The sequence below is a fragment of the Bubalus bubalis genome, chromosome 4 (genome assembly GCF_019923935.1).
Source record: "Bubalus bubalis isolate 160015118507 breed Murrah chromosome 4, NDDB_SH_1, whole genome shotgun sequence".
NCBI classification, from domain to species: domain Eukaryota; kingdom Metazoa; phylum Chordata; class Mammalia; order Artiodactyla; family Bovidae; genus Bubalus; species Bubalus bubalis.
The window spans coordinates 163,736,331-163,762,670 of record NC_059160.1 but is presented as its reverse complement, the minus strand read 5'-3'; the positions used below and the strand labels follow the sequence as shown (position 1 = coordinate 163,762,670).

At 54.1% G+C, this 26,340-nt stretch overlaps 2 protein-coding genes across 6 annotated transcripts in view; one reads left to right on the top strand and one right to left on the bottom strand.

The window, feature by feature from the left end:
* Positions 1-403: 403 nt before the first annotated feature.
* Positions 404-26,340, top strand: part of RASSF4 (Ras association domain family member 4) — a 33,852-nt gene continuing 7,915 nt past the window's right edge. For 4 of the 5 annotated variants that reach the window (XM_044942451.2, XM_044942450.2, XM_006073970.4 and 1 more), the window contains exons 1-6: positions 404-540; positions 10,911-11,004; positions 13,402-13,477; positions 22,478-22,611; positions 23,969-24,060; positions 25,067-25,224. In XM_044942451.2, the coding sequence (XP_044798386.2) occupies positions 10,943-11,004; positions 13,402-13,477; positions 22,478-22,611; positions 23,969-24,060; positions 25,067-25,224 (522 nt within the window). In that variant the 5' untranslated portion in view covers positions 404-540; positions 10,911-10,942. Of the gene's footprint in view, positions 541-10,907; positions 11,005-13,401; positions 13,478-22,477; positions 22,612-23,968; positions 24,061-25,066; positions 25,225-26,340 lie in introns of all 5 variants that reach the window. The other variant, XM_006073969.4, reaches the window with a different exon arrangement.
* On the bottom strand, positions 18,410-19,957 carry DEPP1 (DEPP1 autophagy regulator). The gene is made up of 2 exons (XM_006073968.3): positions 19,656-19,957; positions 18,410-19,095 (listed from the first exon to the last, which is right to left on the bottom strand). The coding sequence occupies exon 2, from the start codon at positions 19,066-19,068 to the stop codon at positions 18,442-18,444; it is 627 nt and encodes a 208-aa protein (XP_006074030.2). The 5' UTR covers positions 19,069-19,095; positions 19,656-19,957; the 3' UTR covers positions 18,410-18,441.

Below are 26,340 nucleotides of genomic sequence, written 5' to 3'. Positions count from 1 at the left end.
GAGCAAAAGCTAACATCGTTCGGGTTCTACTGATAACCTCCTCTCTCATGACAGGCACACTAGGAATTGCGGGGCTTGCACAGCGACCTTTGTTGGAAACCCGAGTGTCTATTCCCGCAGGGTTCCTGACCTTGGCCCGCATGCTTGATCCTGCCGACCCAGTCGGGGCTGCTTCCTTCTTCGCCCTCGGGGTGGTCCCGGGACAGCCCACACAGCCGATGCCCCACACCTTCCCCGAGTCCCCTCGGCACCTCCCCTACCTTCCCGGGTGTGCCAGAGGCTGGGCGGGTCCGTCAAGGTGACGTGATGCCACTGGCCAGAGCTGGCCGAGAGGCGGGGAGGGGCGGGAAGAGCCTGGGGGGCGGGGCGGAAAGGGAGTAGTGGGGCTGTGCCATTGGCCGGAGCGAGGCGAGGGGCGGGGAGGGGCGGGCCTGACGCTCCAAGTCCTGGAAGACGGGCAGTAGGCGCTGCGGAGGCATCTCGGGTGACTGCAAGGGCAAGGCACCGGCAGCGGGTTCTGCACTGCGCGATGAGTGGTCGGTGAGTGATGCACGGGGCGTCCGCGGAGCTCCGACCTCCCTCCACCGCGCGAGCCCAGGACCTTCCCCAGGCAGGGGCTCTGGAGTCTAGTCACTTGTGGCTGCATCGTGCTAAGTCCCCTCCCTCTGCCAGCCTGGCACTTTCTGGGCCTCGGGCCCAACGCTGAGAGTGGGCACTGCGCCAGGCACCTGCTCCAATGAGAGGACACTTAAGGAGCTAAAACCTGAGCAAAGCAGGTGCGCGCGCGGCCGCCGGCTACACCTTTGCCCACCTTGTTTCATCTTGGCCAATATCCTGGCAGCATTGATCTTAGAATTGGGGGGAGAGGCTTGAAGTGCCTCAGCCACAACCCTCAGATTTCATGGATGGAAGACCACGAACTCCGAGATAATAGCAGCAGTAGGGCCTCACAATCGCTATTTACAGAGGATTTGCCTTGTTGTCAGACCTGGGCTAAGAGTTTTAGCACAATATACCTCTCACACTTCTCACAGCCTTGATACTTTCAGTGTCCCCATCTTCAGATGAGAAAACTGAAGCTTGAAAAGTTACAGAGTTGTCTGGTTTTACCCGGATGAGTCAGGGATAGGGTCGGATTTTTAGCCAGGGCTTATTATGCCAGATTTCTTTCATTTCCCCCAGTGACTTCAGCACCCTGTTTGCGCCGTGCTCCTGACTGTCCTGCACTTCCCACTCATCTGTCACCGCCCTGGGGGAGGGCTGTGTGTGATCTCTCGCACCAGGGTCAGGGCTAGGCCAGTGACAGCGTTTTCTTAAAACACTGAAAACGCTTTAATAACCCCACTTCACAGAGGAATTAAGTACGGTCATAACAGGTGAGGGCTGGGAGTCTGGAATTTGTGCCCAGAAATGGTGAAGGACAGGGCAGTCTGGCACGCTGCAGTCCATGGGCTGCAGAGTGGGACATGACTTAGTGACTGAACAGCGAGTTGGACTCCAAAGCCATGCGCTTACACTTGCAAGAAGGACCCTCACAGGCTTCTCTGTACTTTAACTGCTCACGGCACAATCAAGATTTGTTGGCAGAAGCCATGAGTAAACAATAACAACAACTACAATGCCGGTCTGCCTGCCTCCAGCCCTGGAGCAATTGCTGAGCTGCTGCCAGCAAGGTGGGAGGTGATAAGGAGGGGATGGGGCTGGGAGGGGAGGGGAGGAAGCGGAAGGAAGAAAGGGAATACGAAGGCCTTAGCCTAGGTCAGACATCGCTGGCCAGAAGTTGTTACGGGCTGTGTTTCAGCGCTGTCAGTACTTGTTCATTCGTTGTTGCCGTTATCCCCTCTGTGCGTAGTGCTGGTGCTTCAAGACGTTGCAGGGAAAGTGAGATTGAGACCACAGATTAAAGAGTCAGTGTGAAAGCAAGGGTGGGGGTGGGGGGATGATGGGAGGGGAGCGGGTGGGGGTTAGGGAGTGAGGGGGGGTGGAGCCGTATTTCCACCATGAGACTCCAGCAGGTGGCCTGGAGAATGGAGCAAAGGTCCAGAGTCCCCCTGGGTCAGGGTCAGCTGGACAATGACCCGTAACAACACAATATGAACAGAACTCAGGCATGTGTTATAGTTCAGGTTCTATAAATGCAGAGGCTCAAAGGGGAGGCTCTGACTCTGGGAGCTACATAACACACTCTGGACTGGGCCCTGGTTTTGCGAGTGAGTTCAGCCAAATACCGTGGCTCATAGACGCTCCTGCTGAGGACCGTCATCCTCTCTGAGTACCATGTTCCCTTATCTGAGCCTCCCTGTCCCTCTGGAGCTCTGGACTCCCATTCAGACTTCTGCTGGGAACTTTTGTTTATCATGGGTGAAGCCCATCTTACCTGTTCCCTCATTCACCTTCACAGCAGTCAGTGATTCAACTGAGGAATCTGAAGGTCAGAGAAGGAAAGGGATTTGCCTAAGGTCACACAGCTACAGAATCCCAGTTCAGTTCAGTTCAGTCGTTCGGTCATGTTCGACTCTTTGTGACTCCATGGACCGCAGCATGCCAGGCCTCCCTGTCCATCACCAACTCCCAGAGCTTACTCAAACTCATGTCCATTGAGTCGGTGATGACATCCAACCATCTCATCCTCTGTCGTCCCCTTCTCCTCCCGCCTTCAGTCATTCCCAGCATCAGGGTCTTTTCAAATGAGTCAGTTCTTCGCATCAGGTGGCCAAAGTATTGGAGTTTCAGCTTCAGCATCAGAATCCCAGAGCAGAGCTCTAAATCCAGATTCTTGCAAAGGCTGGTGGTTACCCTGCCACAGAATACACTGAAGAAAACATTTTCAAGCTGTTTTAAAGTAAATCAAAATCAAATGGGAAGCGGCTGCACTTTCCGAAGCTTCGGCAGATTTCTCACTCCTGTTAAAGGGGAACTTGCATTCGGTTCCCTCCTGTTTTTGGCTTCTGACCTCCTTCCCCAAGATGCACTGCTGAAAGAGATTTGGAGCCCCTTCCCCTTTCCTTGGGCTTCCCAGGTGGCTCAGTGGTAAAGAATATGCCTGTGGTGTTAGAGACGCAGGTTGGATCCCTAGGTTGGGAAAATCCCTGGAGGAGGAAACGGCAACCCAGCCCAGTGTTCTTGCCTGGGAAATCCCATGGACAGAGGAGCATGGTGGGCTATAATCTATGAGTTCACAAAAGGGTTGAACACAACTTTAGTGACCCAACAAGAACAACAACAACAGCCTTGCCTGACCTTGGGGGTAGAAGTGAAGGTCTCATACAGCCCCATAGCTGCAGAGCTGGAAAGAGACCTAAAGACACTCTTGTCCAGCTGCCTGGCTACAATCCTGGCTAAGCTGAGGCCCAAGAGATGCAGCAGCATGCTGAAATCATGTACCCAGCCAATGCCCCAGCAAAGCTCACACCTGCCTTCTCTCTGGGATGCCCCCTTGTCTCCTCTCTCTTGTTGTGACACATTTTGGCAGAAGTTCTTAACCTGAGACCTAGGGATCCTGGGGCACATGGATAAGGGTTTACTGATCCCCTGCAATGGTGTGCAGACCTCATGTGTGTCTGTGTGCACACTCACGCTCATATGGGCATTTTTCTGGAGAAAGTGTGTTAAGCTTTCAAGAGACTCCAAAGGGCTCCATGACCCATGGTTCTGAGCTGAACCGTGTCTTGCAGGAAGCCGCCTTCAGCAGCTTCATGCAGTACGCAGGTGTGGTGCAGTGGGTAGCGCTGGCTGGGGCAGGAGGGCGCGTCAGGGAGCAGGGGGTGGGGCAGCAATAGAGCGTCAGTGCTGCCCCACAGCACTGGGCACCTAATAATCAGAGAGCCTGCCCCTGTAACCCCAGGCCAGCGGGGTACTGGTCAGTGATCATTCTCAGTAGCTATTTGGCCCAAAAAGCACGGCTGCAAGGATTCCTGTTTCTATGAGTGCGTGCTCAGTCGTGTCTGACCCTTTGTGACGATATGGACTGCAGCCCACCAGGCTCCTCTGTCCAGGGGATTCTCCAGGCTAGAATACTAGAGTGGGCTGCCATTTCCTGCTTCCTCCTTCAGGGGATCTTCCCCACCTAAGGGTTGAGTTCTCATGTCTCCTGCGTTGGCAGGCAGGTTCTTAACCACTAATGCCACCTGGGAAGCCCTCCTGTTTCCTTAGATTTCTTCTTCCATAGGCAAGGGGCGGGTCCAGTTTGAGGAGGAAGAGGTGTATGTAAGGACTTTGGCCAGGGAGTACGTATGTGTGAGAGGGAGCAGGAGGATTGGAAGTGCTTTCTTGCCCCAGGTTGCCGTGTTTTGAAAGCAAGGACAGAAACCAGAGATCTGGCTGCAGGAGTCTGGGTGTAGCACCACCTCTAGGTGGGACCTGTCAGAAAGCTTACAAGAAGGGCCAGGCTGCCTAAGTGAAGAGGACTCGGCTCTTCAGAGGAGGGCGATGGTGTCATGGAGGACTGGATGTTGGGATGGTCTGAGCGAAAGAGCTGGTGGAAGCCCAAGACTTGGGTGAGGAGAGGATACAGTAAAGGTGAGCCAGGGTCAGAGGATGGACCCAGGAGAAGGTGGTGAGGAGACGTGCCAGTGGCTCTGCCGTGGCCTCTCGTGCTCTGCCCGACTCCACTTGGACTGCACGATGTCCCCCTGAGCTTCCCGGCCACCAGGGCTGGGGCGGGGAGGGTGTGGTCAAGCCCAGGGTGGGGTGAAGATGGAGGAGAGAGGAGGAGCCAAGACAGCAGTGTGGAAGGGGATGGGAGCTGCAGCTGCTGTGTTCCTGCTCACCACCCGCATCCCAACAGCTGGCTCCCTTGGCAAAAATCTGTTGCTTGGGAGTGGCCTGTGTCTGGCCAGACCCCCTATCAGGGGCAGCTGGTACCAGCAGGCACTACAGTTTCTTCCTTGGCCAACTTCCTGCCATTTGCTGGCTAACAGGTGCTCTCGAGGGCCCACTTAAAGGTTCATTGTTTTCCCCCCCACCTTCCTGCTGGCTCTGGCTGGTGATCGAAAGTTGTAGCCTTGGGCTGCAGAACAGGGGCCTCAGGCTTCCCAGGAATGCATGGCAGTGTCCCAGCACCTGCTCTTTTCTTGAGAACTGCCTTTCTCCTTCTGGTCTGAGTAGCCTGGGCTCAGAGGCTCCCAGCCGTGCCCCTCACACCCTGTCCCTTTTCTTTGGCTCATCGTGTCACGGTCCTTAACATATTTAATTTTCATCCTGCCTGCCCGCTCCTGTATTCTTGGCTGGAAAACTCCACAGACAGAGGAACCTGTCCGTGGGGTCACAAAGAGTCAGACACAACTGAGCGCCCATGCAAGGAGGAACATCAGAGTCATAATTTTATAAGACGTAAGAGCAGAGGTTACCAAGCATTCAGATTTCACAAACATCCTCAGCACATTTTAATCTGGACACTAATAACATTTTCCTTCTGCCAAGTGAGGACAATGACCATCTATTGTTGCCACAAGTTTATGAAAGAGGGAGCATTGTGGGAAGCACATCACCTTGAAATCAGAGGCTTCCAATGCAGTGGATTTAGCCTCAGGAAAACACCGCTGCATCAGCCTTCTTTTTCTGCTTCAGACCTTGGCCCATAGCAAGTGGGCTATAGTGATAGCCTGAAGAGCCATCCGCCTTCTCCCATGATAACCGGCTCCACCACCCCCAAAGAGGAAAGATGGTCCAAACCAGGCAGCTGAAGACCTTCAGTGTCCTTTGTTCCAAATGAAAGACCAGGGACAATGGGGAGGGCAGGCAGCCGGCTCACTGTCCTCACGGCCCCTCCTCACGGCTGGCAGAGCAGCTACTGAAGTGGAAAGCGAAAACAATTCCCTGCCTGTTCACTGGGACAGGTAACCATGGCTGGCTTGCTGCCCTGGGGCCCCTCCTCTGGGGACAGGGAACCTGGGCTGCAGCCTGAGTCCTTGGATTGGGGACAGAGCCTCCTCCAGCCGGGGAAGCAAGAGTGGAGCCTGATCTGTGTGCCCTGGGGCCTGGGGGAGGGGAGCCAGCCAGGACAAAGAAAGCTGGGCTCCGCAGAGCCACAGGGCTTGGCCTGCCCAGCTGCATCTCACTCTGTACTTTGCAGACTGCACCAGGGCGGCGGGCCAGCCCACCCTCTCCCCGACCCCACCCTCGACCAGAGCGGCCCGTTTGTGTGTTAGGCTTCTCCTGGGGTTTTATTGAAAGATAAGATCATGCTTTTTATAAAAGGTAGAAAAACATTCTATTGGAGATTCATTAAGTCCTGCCCAATGCATGAGGACAGCGAGTGTTTAAGAGGAGGTTTCAGGAACATGTTCCAAAAAGAGAGACATCTCCATTGGCTTTCTTCCTGGGCCTGTGTCCCCGCTCTCTCTCAAGCTCTCATTCAAGTGATCTATAGGATGCCTCGTAGGTACCCGCGCAGCTCACTTGAGAACTGGACAAGACCCTGGGAATGAAAACTGTCTCAACCTCCAGTCGGGTAAATGAGGCACAAACACAGTATCGACATTTGGAGTGGAATTCTAAAGTGACCCCAGTGCTCAGGTCTGGAATGCAAGGAGATGACGGAGTGGCCAACTTGGGAGTCGCGGGATGAGACACGTAAGAATCAGAGACCGTGAGAGTGGCTTCAGGCCATACTCATGATGGATGTCAGAAGACACAGCAGTTTATGGTTCTCTCAAAGAAGAGAAGATGGTTTTTCCCTGGGGTGGAGGCTCCCGCCCTGTAAGGCTCAGGCCTCGCCCGGCAATTTGGAAGCAGCTTTGTTGCTTCTGCCAGCCTTCCTCACGTCCCTCCTTCCCTTACTTGGGATGGTGTCCTCCATTCTCTTTCCCTGACACAGAAGCTGTTTACTCAACAAGCCACCTTCTCCTTTCACTTCATTCTGTGTCATCTAGGATCCTTCTGCACTTTGCTCCTGATTCCCTCTGAGCTGCCAACCCCAGCTGATGTCACCCAACTCCAGCTGGAGACCCTCAGCTTGTTGATCGTCTCCTTTAAATAAGCAGGCTCTCTAGGGTAAAGTGTATTCCAGAAGCCCAGTGCGGAGAGCATCTCCTCTGTCATGCAGCACAGTATTATCCAGAGATGGAAGATCCCCTGGAGGAGGGCAAGGCAACCCACTCCAGTATTCATGCCTGGAGAATCCCATGGATAGAGGAGCCCGGTGGGCTACAGTCCATGAAGGTCCCAAAGAGTCGGACACAACTTAGCAATGAGCACACACGTGGACAAAGCCATGGATGGGGGCTGCCCGCCACCCACCTCACCTTCAGCCAGAACACCCCCTTTAATCTATCTGCATAAATATTCCATTTGAATGAAGAGTTCCACAGCTAAGAAAATTTCTGACTCAATGGAAATCAATATTCTCATTGTACAGATGGAAAAATAAGACCCAGAGAGGAAAAAGCATGCAACTTAAGCTATATGGGTTTTTAGCAGCTCCTAGCCCAGAACACTTTAAGAAGCATCTTCTATTAATAACTAATCACTGTTTAGAAGAGAATTCTCTTAGAAGAGAATTCCACTTAGAAGTGTCCCTACAAAATAGAGCAAAATGGGCATATTCCTCACAGGCTGTGGAGAGTGAAAGCATGAAGTGTTATAAACTGTCATGTATCTGCAAGCTTTATATATATATGCATATGCATGAGTGCTAAGTCGCTCAGTCGTGTCCAAGTCTTTGCAACCCTATGGACTGTAGCCCACCAGGCTCCTCTGTCCATGGGGATTCTCCAGGCAAGAGTACTGGAGTGGGTTGCCATGCCCTCCTCCAGGGGATCTTCCCAACCCAGAGATCAAACTAGGCATCTCTTGTGTCTCCTGCATTGGCAGCCTGGTTCTTTACCACTAACACGACCTGGGAAGTTAATTAATTTTTTAATTAATTTATTTATTTTAATTGGAGGCTAATTACTTTCAATGTTGTAGTGGTTTTTGCCATACATTGACATGTATATTCAGTTTAATTGAATTATTTATTGTGTTAGAATAAACTAGATTATCCTGCAGTAACAAATCCCTGAAACAGAGAGGTTTATTTCTCTTCCCCCATCCACATCTGTTGTGGATTGGCAGAGGCCTCTGGTCCCCAGAGATACTCTGGGACCCAGGCTGACCATCAAGAAGCTATACTAACTGGGTTATGTGGCTTTCCGGGTCACCATGGCGGGAAACAGGAGAGCTGCTGGGCCACACGCTGGCCCAGATGCGCTGGTCTGGGAGTGACACTCAGCACTTCCATTTGCAGAGCAGGTCACATGGCCCTGTGGCTGCAAGGGGCTGGGGAGCGGGAGCTATCATGCGGTCAGTCCAGGGGCAGTGATTGTCTCCACCACAGTCACCCAACTTTAAAATGAACTATAGTTTGTAAAAATCCAGATTTCTGGCTTCTCATGAAACACCAGAAAAGCTGCCCCACCGGAAGAAGAATGTGTCCCCAAGCCCCCATAGACTCCATTGACCAGTGTCCCTCAGCCAAGTCACGTCCCTGGCCCCTAGAGACTTTTACACGATTTATTCCGGCTGTGTATACACAACTCTGGGAAAGTTGACTTTGTTGGACCTCATGAGGCTTTCTGTACTCATTCAATAATTTAACACCATTTATGAATCTCCTGCAACATCCAGTCTTGTGATTTGTGCTGGAAACAAATGGTGAGGCATAAACGTAACATCTCTGCCATGCCAGGCTCCTGCTCTTCTGGGAGAATCAAAGCGAGAGGCAGGTTCTGTGACGGAGACGGGGCGCAGGTTCTGGCCCAGAGAGGAGCTGATGGCTGGAGGAGGGGCCTGATCTGGGAAGGGCTTCCTGGACAGCTAAGGGCAGAGTCTAGGATGAGGATGATGCTGGATTCTGAGAGAGAATGGCCATAAAAGCCCAAAGGGAGGACAGAGCCTCAAACCCATTAGGGGACCTGAGAGAGCTCAGGCAGCTGTGCTCCAGAGCAGGAAGTGGGGAGGAGTGAGAGAGAAGCTGGCTGCAGAGCAAGGCATGAGGGAAAAAAAGCTCCTCGGGTTATTTCTGGGTAAATCCAGCCCTTCCCATTATTAGCTTGCTTAAAACAAGACAGTCGGGTCACTGACCCCATAGGAACAGGAACAGTGTTGGCTGAGAGACTCAGCCTTGCCCCGGGCTGAAGCCAACTTCTGTGTTGGTAGCATTTACGGAAGTACCCGGAAAGAGAAGCTGGCAGGTCAGTTTTTCCACAGGAGAGCTGAAGTGCTGAGGAACTGAAACCCTATTTTGAAATAGGCCAAGGAGAAGGCCGCTGGAGGCCCCCAGCTCCAGGGCCCCATGGTGCGAATGCCCCATGCCCTATGGAGGCAGGGCCGGCTGCGGCCGCAGCTGGGAGCCTGCCCCGTCTGCAGGCCAGTTTGCCACACTGCAGGCCAAGGCAGAGGGGAGGCGTTTCGGGGATGACTCTGATGTCACTGGGAAACTCACCACCCCCAGATCATTCCCCTTCTCCATGCCTTCCGTGTGTCCCCTGCCTCCAGCATCGGCGCTCAGGGCTGATGTGGCCGCAAGAAGGCTGGCTCTTCCTGTGTGTGGGAGGATCAAGCCAGCAGGGAGACAGTGTGCTGGGCTAGTTGGGATCAGCGCCCGGGGCACAGTGCAGTGAGGTCCTCCACGCCACAGCCTAGGGGCAGGCCCTGAGCCCCACAGCAGCACTGGCGTGCACACAGGTCAGGGAGATGTGGCTGAACCAGGTTTGTGTGAACAGATGTGCAGTGTTTGGTTTTTTTTTTTTGAGAAGAAGGCCAAGGCGCTCCATGATGTGAAAGGCATGCTGTGTGCCCTCCCAGGTCTGTGCCACCTCCCAGGGTCGCTAAACTCCTCATTCCTAGCTGCACCTTGGGAGAAGTGGGGCAGAAGCAGGATCGAGGTTAGAGTGTGTGTGTGTGTGTGTATGTGTGTGTGTGTCTGTGTGAGAGAGATGCTGGCTTAGAGCCCAAAGCGCAGGGGGCATTGATAACAGAGCACTTGGCCAGAATAATGCAGAGACAGAAAAGAGTGGGAATCTATGCACAGGGTGCCAACAGGATAGAGAAAGCTCTAGATTTACCCTCCATGAAAGGAAGCCCGGAGGGCTTGGGAAGCTGCACAAACATTTCCAGGCTGTGAATGAGAAGAGACAGTTTCATGGATGAGTCTACGAACAGCCCTGTAGGACAGAAGTTACTTCACGCGCCAAAGAGAAAATGAAGGGCCTGAGGGTTTAAGTCACTGTCGAGATCAGTACAGAGAAGGGGCTGAAAGACCAGAATCGAGGAGCTAGATGCTTGTGATCAGTGACTTTGCCGTCTACTCGCCGGGCATCTTAGGTGAAGCACGTAACTTCTGTCCCTGTTTCCCGATCCGTGAAATGAGTATATGACGGTCCTTACCTCGTAATAGTACTGTCAGGAATAAATAATTCATAGAATACTCCCAACGGCCTCCGGCATGTAGTGACCATGGTACCAATTAGCCTGTCACTAAGAGGGCTGGCCCAGGGGTGCTGCCTCCAAAGGCAGCAACGGGGCAACCACCCCGGGACCCTTGGGCATGGACAAGAAAGGCCCAGGGCGACGTAGAGGTCTGAGGGAGCAGCAGAGGTGGAAGACATCTTTCAAGGTGCCCTTAAAAGGGAGAGGATGTAGCCTGAAGCACTTGGGAGAGTGATCTGATTCCTAGGGGTTGTGAAGAGGTTTGGGGCAGGGGCTGAGCGGTAGTTCCGACCTTGCCCTGCCTGGGCTGGCGCATGTGGGCGCAGGGTCCAATTAAGTCCTCGGGGTCTGACACTTCAGCCACTCCGTGCCTGGGCGTGGGCGGTGCGGTGAAGTAGGAGTAAGTGGTCTCAGGCCTCTACACCAAAGCTCTGGCCCCACACTGGCTGTTGCTCCTCCTGGCTTACCCGTCTGTGGGCCCTTCCTTGTCTACCTAGCAGGTAACTTCCAAGTCTGCAGACAAGAGGAGAAGATGAAGGAAGATTGTCCCCCCAGCTCTCATGTGCCCATCAGCGACAGCAAGTCCATTCTGAAGTAAGTCACTGTGTGCAGAGAGGGGCGTCCATGCCCGCCCTCCCTGGCGGCCACGCCCCTGCCGGGGGCAGCCTTCATGGGAAAGGATTCTGGGCACTTTTAATAGGTATGATGGTGGGCCTGCCCCAGGGACAGTGATGGGGGCGCTTCTTTCCGAAGTCTTTCTCTTTGGAGATCAAGGATCAAGGTATGCATTTGACCCCCACCTCCCTGGGGCCCAGGAAGGCAGGAAAGTGTGACTGCCTACTGTGACTCTGCAGAAATGGCATTTAATTTATTTAAAAACAAGAGCAACCCTAAACTCTTATTGTGTTAAACAGTTCATGGAAAGAACCCTCAAAACTGGTGTTGAGTTTTTATTGAAAAAGTATATTTTATTGACATTATGATTTAATTCTGCTTCTTTTTATTTTATTTACTCCCTGTCTGTCTCCTGATAAAAAAAAGAAAAACTGGGAAACTTTCCCAAGTTCACCGCTGAACTAAAGAAAAAGTTTTTCTTTTTTTTTTTCATTTTATCTTACTTTTCGAGTCCTGACTCCAAATATTTTCTAAATTTAGTCAGCTCTTGTCTGTTGTCCTGAAGGCAAACCCAGTCTCCTTAAAATGCATTAGCTTTTACTGAGGACCTGGCTCCTAGGATCCTCCTTCCGGAGAGCCTGAAAAAAGAGTGCTGCCTACAAGATCGTTTTCCTTATTTAGATTTGATAATAAGAACAATGTAACAATATTAGATATTTTGAAAAAGTCGTAATAATAACCCTAATGTGATGAATTCTAAGTCACTTCAGTCAGAGATCAAACCCCCATCTCTTACGTCTCCTGCATTGACAGGCGGGTTCTTCTCCACTGGCGCCACCTGGGAAGCCCAATTATATGTTATGCATATATATACACATATATTCTATTAATTATGTGCTATAAATATATTCTAACAAAATTGTATTCCGTGTTCACACACTTAGAAGCACACTGGACATGCAGTATTGAATCCTGCATTGTTAATACCATTACGTTGTAACACCTCGCCAGTTCCCATCATCCCATGTCACACAGGGCTGCACACCAGAGCAGCAGAGTGTGTTTTGCTCATCCAGGCCCTAGATTGCTTGCGTGAAAGCACAGCCCGAGAGGTTCTAGAGCCTCTCTTTCCAGCAGGGAGCCACCAGCCACCTGCGGCTGCTAAGCACGTAGCCTGTGGCTGAAAGGGTGTACTGAATCTAAAAGGAGCTCCAGGTGGCAAACATTTCTTACAAAATAAAACAATGAACAAAGTCTCATTATTTAATAGATTACATGATAATATTTTAGATACACTGGGTTCAATAAACATTTAATAGATTACATGATAATATTTTAGATACACTGGGTTCAATAAACTGTGTTATTAAAAATAATTTCCCCTATTTTATTTTCCTTGGTAACATGACTTCTGTGGTGATTTAGTCCCTGAGTTGTGTCCAACTCTTTTGCGACCCCGTGGACTGTAGCCCACCAGACTCCTCTGTCCATGGGATTTCCCAGGCAAGAATACTGGAGTGGGGTGCCATTTTCTTCTCTAATGGATCTGCCCCAGCCAGGAATCGAACCCGGGTCTCCTGCGCATCTCCTGCGTGCAGGCAGGCAGGCAGGCAGATTCTTTACTACCTGACCACCAGGGAAGCCCGATAAGGCTACTGGGCCATTTAAAATCATATGTGTAGGTTCCATTTCATGTCTGTTGGACCGCACTGCCTGCAGAGCCCAGCTTGGGTGCCGCAAACTGGAGTCCTTTTCTCTGTGCCGCACCTCAGCCGGGACACAAGCCGTGGCTTTCCCTTTATTCTGGGGAGAAAACGTTGGGATACAGTAGCCTTCCTGCGGCCTTCAGGATCTTACCCTCGGGGCTGTCGCTCTCATCCCTTGACCACGTCCAGAAAGTCAGGAGGAAGAAGAGACAGACATCTGTGCTGGTACTCCCACAGCAGCCACCCCAGACCCTTATAGGAAGTCATATGGGGGAAAAAAGCAAGCTTTTAAAAAGCCAATTATCCAAGCCTAAGTGATTTATTCCAAGGAGGTGACTCAGAAGTAAAGTGTAGAGAGATTGTCAGGAACTCTTATCTATAACAGTGAAATTGTGCAAACACCCTCGAAGTACAGCTGTGTGACCTGGGCCCCTCGGTGAGTTTTGCTTCCTTCTCGGCCCCACCTCAGCCTTTCCAGGAGTGCTGGTATGTGAAACTCCCTAGAAGATTAAAAGGCATGTGTCTGATGGCAAAGTCTAGCTTCTCAATGGAATATATATTGTTGGCAAAGCGTGTTCCCCATTTTATAAAACTGAGGCCACCAAAGCCAAATGCTTTATCTAAGGCCCGGCCACATCCCAAGATCACATGTGTGTCATTTCCCTTTCAGGTCAGAGCTCTTAAGCCTGCTGAAAACCTACAACTGCTACCACGAGGGCAAAAGCTCCCAGCTGAGGCGCAGGGAGGTGAGGCCGCGTCTCTCTTTTTCCACAGGTCACCACTCATCCTGCCTGGCCAAAAAGACTTCGGCCAGTCTTTTTTGGAACTGCTATATACCTGTTAACCAAGGGCAATTCTTTATACCTGTTAACCAAGTGAAAGGATAGTTCCTTCACTTTAAGTGTCCAGTAAGGATAATGAATTGTCAGGTCTCCCATTCTCTGAGTTGGGGACAAAATTATCTCCTTTGAGGTCCCTGTAAGGGGTCCTGAGGGTCGGACCATCCCCAAGAGAATGCAGAGCTGATGGGTTTCAAAATGTGGGTCTTCTTCTTCCTCCTGGGACTTTTGTCTCAGTGAAGGTCAGGATTCTGGTGTTTGAAATCTTTGAGATTTCGCCCAGCCCAGTCCTTCCTCTGCCCATCCTTCATCACAGGGTGCTGGTTTGCCCAAGTTCATAGCAATCCAGGAGTAAAAGCAGAGCCTCTCTGCTTTTCAACCAAGAGGAGAGCCTTGCAGCAGAGGAGGGCTCCCCAAACAATGCTCACAGGGCCAGGCAGGTCCAAACGTGAAAGGCAGGGTGGGCGTGGTGAGAGAGGACATCAGAGAGGACATTGGCCCACTGGCAGGCCACCGCTGCCTGTCACATCCAGCCCAGGGTGGCCACGTGGAGTTCTGGGATTGGGACACCCAAACCCTTCCTGATTTTTCAAAAGAAGCTAGATATCCGGAATTTCATGTGGAATTTCCAAACCTCAGAACACTATGTGAGCTAAACAAAGCATGTCTATATGCCAAACATAGCCCATGGGCACCAGCTAAACTCCAGGGAGTGACCAGCATGGCCAAGGCTCAGGAAGCCGCTCACCAGGCAGATTAAGTAGAGGTGGTCTTACCACCATCCAGAACTTCCAGGTCTTTCACAGGGGAGCCCTGGTCGGGATAGTGGGACATTTGAAAAAGCCAAATGGGAAGTCTTATCGTGATCATGATTAAGCTTTATTTTGGGGGTTACCACAGCTGAGATCCCCTAGACAAGGAAATGGCAACTCCAGTATTCATGCCTGAAAAATGCCATGGACAGAGGAGTTACATGGCGGGCAGAAGTCCATACAGTCACAAAGAGCTGGACACGACAGACAGACTGAACACAGGGTTGAGATCGTGTTGGCTCTTGGACTTTCTGCAGCCCATCAGTGTCTGAGAAGGGCCAGCAGACTCTTCCCACTCTCCTTTTCTCAGGCCTGCTGAATCAGAAACTCTTTCACCCTCCCAGCTGTTTTGACAACTCCTCCAGGGAATTCTGGTGATGGCCAAGTTTGAGAACAGCTAATTTAAGAGTTTGATCTTGGCACTTGGGATTCCCCAGAACATTCCCCTCTGTAGGAACAGCTGAGTGGGAAGGGGGACTGGGAAGCACCAGCCCTGTTTGTGTGATGGGACAGTCCCAGTGGAGGAGTAGAGGACCCTGCATCAGGAAGAGAAGCCCCTGAGGTTCGCCAGAGGCAGGAAATTAGCATCCCACAGGCAGGGATTTTCATTTTTCTAACCTTAAAGCAGGTGAGGGGGTCTGCCTTGATCTCCTTGGAGCTGGAAAGTACTTTCCATGAAACTTCTGCAGCTTTAACCATCCAGGTGTGCCAGCCTGAGGGAGTGTATGTCTTTGGAGGTAACCGCCACCATCGAGACAGGTCACTGGCTTGGAAGGCAGGGGCTCTAATACTGAAATGCATGACTGGTTCCTGGAGCACCACGTCTCAGAGTGACTCACCCACACCCAGTGTCGGGGCCTCTGCAGTTCCCCTGCTCGCTCACCTGGGACCTTCTGGGCCTCAGGGACTCGCTGTCCTCAGAACTTGCTACAGGGCCACCTGAGACTGGCCTCTCCTGGCCCTGCAGGCCCCAAGGGCAGGACGGACAGGAGGAGCTTGGCCTCAACTCTATTCACTGTAGTCCTAGAACTTGATGAGGGAGGAGGGGGCATTTTCCAACAAAGAAACCGAGACTCTTAAATAAGTCTCTGGTCCACGATGCCATTGAAGTAAGTCGGAGATGCTGCCGTGGCTCCCAGAGCTGAGCAGAGAAGTGTAAAACACAGTGACAGCATTAAGCTCTGGGGGCCTTTGGAGGCCTCTGTCGAGGATGACTCACCAGATCTTAGAGACTCAGAAAGCTGTTCATTACCTTTGATCCCCAGGCTCGACCCCCAAGCTAAGCACGGGGTGCTCAGCATCGGGTACCTCCCCACCCCTGTTGTCACCAGGCCTGCCATGGAGCAACCTCGGCCTGGCTGCTGCAGTTGGGGCACCTTCTCTTCCACTGTCTCATCTGCAGTCCCTTGAACTTAGAGAGATGAAAGTTGTCAATGGGCAGGGGCCGCACCTGGAGCAAGCGTTTCCCCGTGAACTTTCCCCCAGCTTCTAAAGGGCTAGGAGCAAAGGATTCCCAGCTCGGTAGGCTGAAGCACTAGCTTCCTTCATTGAAAACCTTGCCTTTAGGATAGGACAATTCTGCTTGTTTTACAATGAAAAGTGGGAATAACCAGGAGCAATCTGACCCTTTTAGAAAAATAGCAAAGCATTTTAACCAGGCTGTTTGGTGCCTGTAGAGAATAATGGACCACCAGGAAATGCCAGTGGGCAACTACATCACTGCTGACTTTACGAGCTGAGGCCTTAGGGCCCTGAAGTCTCTGGGTGTGGTGTGCGGCCACTTCCAAAGCCAGCCTCCCACCTTGCCCAGCGCTCAGCTCTAAATGGGCGCAGAGCTCCCCCTGGTGGCCTGAGCGCATATCACACCCAGTGTGGGACCTCAGCCCCTGAGTCACTGCATCCAGCTTAAGGGAAGGACCTTCCTCCACCAGGGATCCCCTTCCCTCTTACAATGATCCCCCTTCGTCTACGGCCTGAAGGCCGGAATGACAGGGGTTGACAGACCACCGGCCCCTGGTGAGTACTAGGCCCGTGTTCCCTGGGAGTTGCTGAGTGCTTTCCAGGCTGCCTGTCCAGGTGGGAGGGGCTTTTGGGTCCCTTCCCCGTCTCAGTGCTGGGTGGGAGAAGAAGGAGACTGCTCACTAGGGCCTCACCAGGAGCACTTTCTGTTAGGCTTGCAGCTCCTGTCCTCAGGAGTTTGGGACGCTGCTGGAGACCACTTCCCCCAGAACTATATTCTTTTCTGTTTTCTTTTTAGGGGGTACCTTCTGAAGGGGCCATTAGCTTCTTTTACATCCAGGAAATAGACAGAGAAGTCCAGAGCCCAGGGCTCTCTCTGATCTCCCGAAATGCAGCAGTGTGATTTCTGAGCTGGCGGGATGAGCAGCGTCATTCTAGTTTCTGCTGCTTCGCTGTAAGGCTGGCCCAGTGAGCCCAGCACATCCCGTCACCAGCCACACCGCCACCCCCCCCCCCACAGTAGGTCAGCCCTCCTCGTCACCTGCTAAGGAAGTTCCAACCAATGCCTGTTCCACACATATTTGCTGCAGAAGGTCAGGGACCCAGAGGTGTGAGCCAGCCAGAGGCACGGCAGGGAGTGACCCTTGGGAATTTGTATATAGTGTTCATAATTCCATCTCTGAGTTCACTTGACTGTTTCCCCAGTCACTGTAGAATGTGAAGGATGGGCCTTGCTGTCCCCACTTTACAGATCAGGGAACTAACCACTTGTCTGAAACGTTTTCTTTTAAAATTTTAAATTATTATCATTCTAATAATTTTTTTTTTAATGTATGGTTTACATTCTGCCTCCTCAGAGAACATACATTAAAGAGGACTGGTGAGCGCCGTAAAGATCCAAAGCAATTTCTGTAAATATTTTAAAGTTAAAGGAAAGAAAGGGCGAAAGAGAGGCAGGGAGGGAGGCAGGGAGGGAGGCAGGGAGGGAGAGTAATTTGCTGGTCCGCAGAGCAAGGAGGTAGGGGAAACTGAAGCGGGCCTCGAGCCCACCCGTGGTCCCAGCTCTGTCATTTGCCTCTGCGTCCTTCCCACCCTGACGAGGGCAGCCAGCCCTGGCCTGGCCCAGGAGAACCCAGCAGCAGGCCTCGGGCCTGAGTCTTCTGATTGCTCTGATGCCCGACTCCTCCCCGAGGAAGGCAGTCTGCCCCCTCCCTGTTCCTCATGCTCACCCCCTTGCCTGCCAGACGCCTCTGGGAACTGAGGTTTGCCAGGCTGTGGGGACCCAAGGCTGGGGTGGGGGGCACCCATGGACATGTGGAATGAGGCTGTGGTCCCTGGACCCTGCCGTTCACCCCACGGATGAGAGGCCCCCGGGTGAGGCGGTGGGGGGTGGGAACGAGTGGGGCAGAACCGTGTGGTCTGGCGTGCGGTGCCCTGCAGGCTGGCTGGGGCAGCCTTTGTCTTGGCCATCAGTGTGGGGGAATGCTCCTGGGGCCACAGCAGGACTTGCACGGAGGGACCCCTGAGGTTCCCTGGGAAGCCCCAGGGACAGACCCCTGAAGCACAGCAGCTGCGTTTGTTGAGCCCCTCTGTTTGCTCATGGGCCCCGTGGGGGGACTTGGGAGCACCCAGGGCTAGGCTGTGAAACCATTGAGGGCCAAGACTTTCATTTCTCCTCTCCCCCAAGCTTCCTTGTTTCCCCACCTGTGAGGCCGCCGGAGAGGCAGCAGCTGCCCCACGTGTGGGCTCGTGACCTGCGCCCCCGAATGAGTGCGGCTTCAGCGCAACCTAGGAGGCAGGCCTCATTAATCACCGCTTACCCAGGAGAAAACTGAGGAACAGACATGTTAAATAACTCGCCGAAAGTGATAAGCCAGTTAGGAGAGCCACATGTGGGATAGGCTGTTATTCAAAGAAGGGGTCTCACTACGACTTGCTCAAGCAGAGAGCCCCTGCAGAGAGGTGGTTCCCTCCCAGAGACCTGCCAGGGGCAGTGCCCAGCTGGGGTGGGGGCCGTGGGGGGGGCGGTGGATAGGAAGGGGAGGTGTGGAGGAGACGCAGACCTGTGTTCTATTTACAGAAGGCTTTATTGGGGAGGTGTCAGAGTTCATGGATCACCGGGAGGTGCAGATAGAGAGTTCTGAGGATGCTGCTGTGGCGAGGGCTTGCGGGGGAGCCCGCATCCTGTCCAGGTTGCCCAGAAGCCTGGGAGCACTGGTGCCAGTCCCTCGACGTTCTCTGCAGAGAGTGTCCTGGAGCCTTGGCATCACTCAGCCTCCCTCTGGGGGTCCCTGGTGCCTTGCCACTGTCCGTCCGTCTGCGAGAAGCCCAGGGATCAGCGGAGGGTCCGGTCCTCCTTGGTACATCCCTTTTACTTGGCTTCTTCTCCTGAGACTCCCCAAAGAGCCAGTCCAGGGGATCCACAGTGCTAGTCCCGGGCAGCGAGGGCTGCTGGCCAGTGGAGCAAGTGGTGATGTCCTGTAGAGACCCAGTGGGGCAGCTCTTCGCACAGGAACGGGCTGGCCGGTGGGGTCTGCTGGTTCGCACCCTGGCTGCAGCCTCATCCAGCACTGAGGTGGGCTGTGCCAACTGACAAATGGACCTCACGTAGTCATCCAGGCTGGGGGAGGCGGGGGGTTCCTCTCCAGCCCCTCCGGGTAGCATCTCCTCCGAGGTCTCCCGAATTGTGGGCAGGAGGGCCACAGAAAGCAAAAGCCGGGACCTCATGGCTGCCGGTGACAGGGAGGCAGCAACCTGTTGGTTGACAGAGGACTTGGGGTGAGAGACTGCTGACCATCCTGACACCCCTCCCATGTCCCCTCCCCTATCTGAGGTCACCTGGGTGAATCATAAGCCTGAGAGCAGTTTAAAGTCTGCAGATCCAAGACCAGGCTCGAACTCCTGGGCTCTTTCTGCTAACATCCCTTAAGGCTCTATCATTACTGTGGTTCAAGAGCCTGTACAAGTCAGAGAGCCCAGCCTCATGGGACTGGAGTCGGAGGAAACCTGGGTTCAAAACCAAACAGCCGTTCCCGACCCAGGGTTCTTTGGCAAAGTCACCTCTCCAAGCCTCCACTTCTCCGTAAAATAGGGTTATAAATACACTTCTCCAGGGTGCTGGGAAAACATATGGCGCGCCCCCCGGGGAAACGCCTCTGAATATAAAGCCTCTGCAGCTGTTGCCGGTGCTGTTGGCCGCATCCTGGCCGCCAGCCCGCGGTGAGGCAGGGCGTGTGCCAGGCTGAGAACTGCCCTCGACATACCCAACGCGTTTTTGTTTTACCTCAAGCCAGAGAGCAGTAGCCCTCCCTTACCTGTAGCTGAGGAGGTCTGGGGGTAGCAGGGGAGATGGATGAGCAAGGAAGTCCTCAGGAAGCGCCCAGGAAACTCAGGGCCAAGGGCCCAGGGTCGAGGAGTTGGAGCCGGTGTCCGGAGCCAGATTCTGCGAGAGGGACAAGGAGGACGACGCTCCAGGCCTCTGTCCAGAGTGCAAGCCTCCCTGAGCGGTCTGGCAAGCCTGGGGCCTGGCCGCTGCTTTTATACCTCTCCACTGGCAATCAATTACTGTCACACGGGGCCAAAAATAGCAGCGCTCAGGAAGGCTCTCAGAGGAAAACAGCTTGGCGGGCGGGGTCTGGCCCAGCTGCCAGCTCGGAGCAAGTGTTTGCGCCGTGGGAGGTTCTGGGAATGTTTACTCCACAGGGCAGGGGTGGGGTAGCCTCAGCTCCTGGCCATCTCAGGGCACTGGGAGGGCCAGGGGCCTCCACTGGACCTCCACAGCGGCCCTAGGCTCCTCCATCTCCACCTAGAAGTGTTCTTTGATACATCTTACACCAGCACCCCGACACCCCACGTCACTCTGGCCCACTGCTGGCTCTGGCTGAGCTCCAGGCCTGCACCTGCAGGGACCCCGTCAGACACAGCGATGTGGAACTCAGCCTGGAGATGGCCGAGGCCGGGCTTCCCTGGGCTTGCTGAGCCTTGGGCTATGCCCACCTTCCTCTGGGACCAGGGGCAGCCTGCGGGGTCCTGGTCTTGCTGCTTCACAGATGAGGAGCTGTCGGATGAGAAAGGGCTTGTGTATTTGCTCCTGGCTATCTAACCACCACACCTCTGCGCCAGTGACTATTCTAGGTACAGAGAACGTAGCAATGAGCGAGTCGTTATGTCCTTCACCAAAATGCGGTTCAGGTCTTGGCTTTCAGACTCGGCTTCAGACACCACTGTCAGATGTTGACACATTGCTGGAGAGAGCCTCCACTCACCAGGAACAGCTCATGTCCACCTGCAGACATGTTTATCCATAGATACCCGCCCCACGGCGGACTCTGGGTGGAGGAACATGAAAAAAACCAAAGCCACAGACCAGCTGATGCTCTGGGGCAAGGCTGGGGCGGGGTCTGTGAAGCTGGACATGCTGAGGCCAGGCCTTCAAAGACAGTTCTGGGGACCCCACTGTGAAGAAAGATGCAGGGGCTTGGTCTGGGGAAGCGAGGGGCTGGGGCAGAGCTGCTGCCTCTGAGGTCAGGGCTGAGCCGCGCTGGGGACCTGCTGCCTCGTGTGACTCATGTCTGATGCCCCTGCGCAGACAGCAGGGGTGCCCCCAGCCTGAGCTTCCCTTCCCTGGATGGAGGGAACGCCCTCCCAGCCTGCAGCTTTCTCTGATCTTATCAGAGGAAACCCACAGCAGAGGCGAGGGACCTCCTTCACCTCCCACTTTGGGTTTTCTGACTGTCCTCACGGGACCGCTAACTCACTGAATCCATAGTCTTTACTTTCCGGGGATAGCGAGTCGCCTCTCTGTGCAGCGTCCGTGGTTGCCAGCGGCTCTGGCTGCTCCTGTTGTCACTTGTTTTCTTTTTAGCAAATGGTGCAAGGCCGTTCCAGAAAGCTATGTGTATTTTTGATAACCTTGAGCAGAAGAGACCTATTTTCTTTGTGGATGGCAGGGTGTTTTTAAACTGTTACTAACTACCATGAGATCAGTAGCGCGGGACACCCTATAAGTGTTGCCAGGGATGTGAGACTCCCACAGGGCCTCTGTTCTTACAGTTTTCAGTGCCAACAAGGAGAAAGAAATGGTGTTGGTGAATCTATAATAGAATGGTGCTTGAGAGAGCACTGGGAGAATGATGCTTTAAGTTCATTGCCAAAAGACCAGTATCAGAGCCGACTAGGAGCATGTAGCTGGGGAGACGTGACTCGGCTGAAGGGTGAGGCTGAGAAGGTTCCTGGCAGGTGCTCTGAGGGTACAGACAAAACAGCCTAGCCAGGAGCACGTGTGGGCTTGATTAGCTTGGCACAGGGAAGTTGGAGGTGGTTGTGTGCAGACAGAGGCCTGAAATAGGTCAAGAAACAGAATCAAGAACCCAAGGGGAGCACGTGAGAGCTGGCTGAGAGTGCTTCTGGAGGACTCTGTTGATTAGGACCTCAGGGTTTGGCAGCAGATGAGTGGCCGTGCCATCTGCAGACCTTGGAGAATTAGGGCTGGTCAGGGACGCCGGCTGGGAGCTGTTGCAGATACTCTGAGTGTGTGTGCCATGAGTGGGGCACAGGACTGGCCATACCCCAGGTGGTGAGGAAGGCAAGACTGGCCTTCAGGAGAGAGGCCAGCTTGGAAATCGGGGGTGGGGACCATGCTGGTCCTGCTCAGCTCTAGTGGGCATGGGATCCAGTGCCCTTGGCACATTCCCAGTAGGAGCAGGTGACCGTGGGCCCCCTGAGCAGGGCAAGCGCTGGGCGGAGAGCTGGCCCGTGTCGCACCGGTGTCTGCACAGCTGTGCTTCCCTGGAACGTTTTCCTTGCCACTGTGCGGACGTGCCTGCCGGACAGCAGCTGCGTTCCTGTGGGACACCTGACTCAGCGCCCTGTCCCAGCCCCTGCTCCCGAGCGGTGGAAGGGCACGCCTCAGGCTTCCTCTCCAGCCCGGGCCTCGTGCCTTAGAGCACAGAGAAATGTGTGGGCCTTCCCCTAGAGGAAGACGGGACCCTAGGGATGAGAGGCTGCACCTGGGGGCCTGAGTGCACAGGGGAGTCCCGTGGGTGGGGGCTGACTTCTGAGGGGGGTGTGAGGGTGGCCAGTGACCCCTGAGTGCAGCTGCTCTGAGAGGAGAGGCTGAGCGTGTGGGTCCCCACAGGAAGAAGGGGCTCTGATCATCGAGGGGCTCCTCAACATTTCCTGGGGACTGAAGCGGCCCATCCGGCTCCAGATACAGGATGACAGGGAGCGCGTGCACCTCTCCTGGACACCCGGACAGTCCAGCTGCCATTCGTGAGTGTCCCACTGGGTGGGGTGGGGCCCGGTGGTCTCCATGACAACCTAAAGGTACTGCTTGGAGTGTGCGGGGCCAGGAGGTTGATCTCTGTCTCTGAGTGAAAGCCCCATTTCTGTTTGGGGCGGGAGGTGGGAGGGTAACCCACCCTCAACCTGGTCAGTCACCCCTTGACTGCCTCAGCCCAGGACCTCAGCTGCCAACCTGAAGCCTCACCCCCAAGTGGTTCTTCTCCATGACAACCAAGTCACCCCCGACCCCCTCCTGGAGAGCAATCCAGGCTGCCCTCACCTCCACTTGTGCTTCTCAGATATTCCTCGTCTGTAAGAGAAAGAGGCCTCTGTCTGCAAGCCAAGCCTCTCAGCCTGTTCTGTCCTAAAACACACAGGTTTAGCCTCCAACGGTTCTGCTTTTATTTCAATATCAGAATTTACTTTTACAAATTTATCAGAATTTATTTATATCAGATTTATTTGAATATATTAAGAATGTTTTGATAGGGATAAAATGGTTTTCCACCTGTCTTAACAGACGTTTGCCTCTTCCCACTTCACACCCAAAGATGGGCAGTAAGCTGCTGAGTTTTGCTTGCTTCCACACATAATAAATCCTTCTAAGAGTCGGAAATTCAAAACGTTTTCCCCTTCAAAAATGCAAGTAAAGTTGCTGCTCTCACGGCCCTCTGCACGCTGATGCCCCTGGCGCATCTCCAGGTGTCCCTAGTCACATAGTGGATTTTGGGCCTTAGAGCTTCGAGTTTGGATGGGCTCCTTAGAAAGGAGGGTAAAAGTGGTCACACGAGCCGTCTCAGACAAGGCCCCTCGGAGGCCCCTCAGTGCTGGCTTGGCTCCTCTGTCTCTTCCTCCCAGGTTCCTTTCCCGGTATGGCTACTTCCCATTACGCCCATCCCTCCTCCAGTCCAGCGAAGGCTGCCCTGGCTTGGAGTCCACCTTTCGCAGAGGCCTGGAGGTTAGCCCCCTCGAGGGTGCTGCTGCCCTCCTCCCCCGGGCCAGAAGGCAGCCCAGAGAGCCCACTCGGCACGCGGCCACAGAAGCCAACCACCTTGGCCTGGTGCCCAGCATGGGTCTGTGTGTGTCCCTCTGTCCGTACCCCAGGGCTTAGAACAGGCCACTCAGGTCTGCAGGGCAGATTCCCTCTCCTTCCAGCAGATGCTGGCAACCTTTTGCTCTTCTTTTTATTTTTTACGTTGACAATGTGTGAAATCCCGGCCTCAACTCGGCCTGTCCTGCTTCTGGCCTGTGTCTGGCCCACAGAGGCAGCCAGCTTCCTTTTCTTTGATCCAAACTACCCTTCTCTGCCAGCAGCCCTCTCAGCACCATGACTGTCTCTTTTCAGGAAGGAGCCACCTGTTCAAGATGGCAGAGTCACTGCTCAGGAACCCAGCTCTCAGGCTGGGCCCCAGGAGGAGAGTTCCAGAGACAGATCAGGTCGGTGGGGCCTCAAGAAGCCCGGGACCCGGTCCCACTCATCTGGGGTGGTGGGGGGGCTGGCTCATGACCGCCGTCTCTGGAGCTCAGCTTTGTGGAGTAGCAAAGAGTGGCTTTGTTTGCCTTCAAGAGCGTGTGCACTAAGCTGTTTTGGTCGTGTTCGACTCTTTGGGACCCCATGGAATGTAGCCCACTGGGCTCCTCTGTCCATAGAATTCTCCAAGCAAGAATACTGGAGTGGGCTGCCATTCCCTTCTCCAGGGGATCTTTCTGACCCAGGGCTGAAACCCACATCTCCTGCAATTCCTGCAGTGCAGGCAGATTCTTTACCAATGAGCCACCAGGGAAGCCCAGCCCCTGCTAAATCTCTCTTCAGCCCAAGATATTCTTATTGACGCCTCACCCAAGGACAAGGAAGTGGAGGCTTCCAGAGGTGATGTGGTTGTCTGAATCCCTGCAACGTGCTGCCTTCTGAAAAGGAGAACATCTGCAGAGAACACAGCTCTCACCTGGCCCTGCAGGCCTCTGGGACCTCTTCCCCACCTGCCAGGATCCGTGCCTGGGTGTCTGTCCTCTCTGCACCTCCTCTTGGACTCAGTGAAGGGCTTGTCCCAGAGGACAGGGCTGGGGCTGTCAAAGTCCTGCTCTGTGTCCCTGGAGTTGGAGGCCCAGAGGCTATGGCCGTGTGGCATGGTGACACAGGTTATCTTGTGTGGGGGTCACCTTTCCTGTCTGCAAAGTGGGTATCACGCTGGCTGGACCCCAGCCTCCATCACAGGGACGGTGCTCACACTGCGTCTCCCGCAGCCCAGTGTGCCAGGGAGACAGACTTCACGCGGCACTGCCACAGGGAGCCACACTTCATGCAGCACTGCCACAGGGAGCCACACTTCACGCGGCGCTGCCACAGGGAGCCACACTTCACGCAGCACTGCCACAGAGGCTGTTCTGTCACTGTTGCAGCCCCTGTCCTGAGCCTGACCCCCTTGTCCATTTCTTGCCACAGAGCCAGTGGAGGAGGACGAGGAGACCCCACAGCTGATGCGGACCAAGAGCGACGCAGCCTGTGTGATCCAGAGGCGGCCCAGGAGCCGAGCAGCCGGGGAGGCCCAGAGGATCCGGCGACACCGTTTCTCTATCAACGGGCACTTTTACAACCACAAGGTGATGGCCCAGCCTGGCCTCTCCCCTGGGCCCTGAAGCTGAGGCTTGGAGAACCAGCCCCAAGCGCCATGCACTCATTGGACCTTCCGTAGTGGGGGCCCCCGGTGATCATGCCTGAATTCACCCTCTGCAAAACCCTGGTAGGCCTCCCAGGTGGTGCTAGTGGTAAAGAATCCACCTGCCAATGCAGAAGACGTAAGAGACGCAGCCTGGATCCCTGGAGGAGAGCGTGGCAGCCCACCCCGGTATTCTTGCCTGGGAAATCCCATGGGCAGAGAAGCCTGGGGGGGCTACAGTCCAAGGGGTCGCAAAGGGTCAGACACAACGGAAGCGACTTAGCACGCATGCACAGCCCTGGTATACAGGTGAGGCTGTGCCTGTGTCCTGATGGAGAAACAGGCTGAGGAGGACAGTTGTCTTGCCCCAAATAACATTTCACTTCCTGACCACAAAGCCTGTAGTTTTCCCTTCGCATGCTCACTGTCAATTCATTCTCACAGACTGCATGTGTATTTGGAGAATGATGCTACATTTGTCTTCAACAAGTCACTTTTCTGTACGGCTCCTACCCAAGGTCGCTTCGTTGTTTCACGGGAACGGCATGTCCCTGCTGCATTGTCGCTTGGTGGATTAAGCCACCTGGGTCGGGGTGTGCCCCGGAGCATGTGTGATGGGTCCCAGAGAACTCGCTCAGCTCCTGATTCCCAGCACTTACCCTTTTGTCCTAGCCTTTTGTCCTAGTATGTATTGTACTGACCTCAGGAAAAAAAGATCTCCTTCCCCTGATGACATCATTCCATAAACAAACCCAACTGTAAAAAGGAGAAGTGGATTGTTACTATAAATGGCACCCATGGCAGTGTGGGTGAGGCCCGGAATGGGGCGTCCTGCCATAGAACACATCCTGCAGCACTGGGAAGCTGGAAGCCAGGGCTTCCAGGCTCAGCAGCTGCCCTTCCTGATAGGTGGTGGGTGACTCATGGGATGGGGAGCTGGGCGAAGGGAGGTCTTGGGTCAGGTCTGAAGCACAGTCACACAGGTGAGGTCTGCTCAGAGCCATTCAAGCTCCTCTTGCAGTACCCTGCACTTGGGAATGAAGAATTCAACAAGGCGGGC

Bases quoted from the DNA above. Each gene is read 5' to 3' on its own strand.
- DEPP1 (XM_006073968.3), bottom strand. From the start codon at position 19,068: ATGAGGTCCCGGCTTTTGCTTTCTGTGGCCCTCCTGCCCACAATTCGG.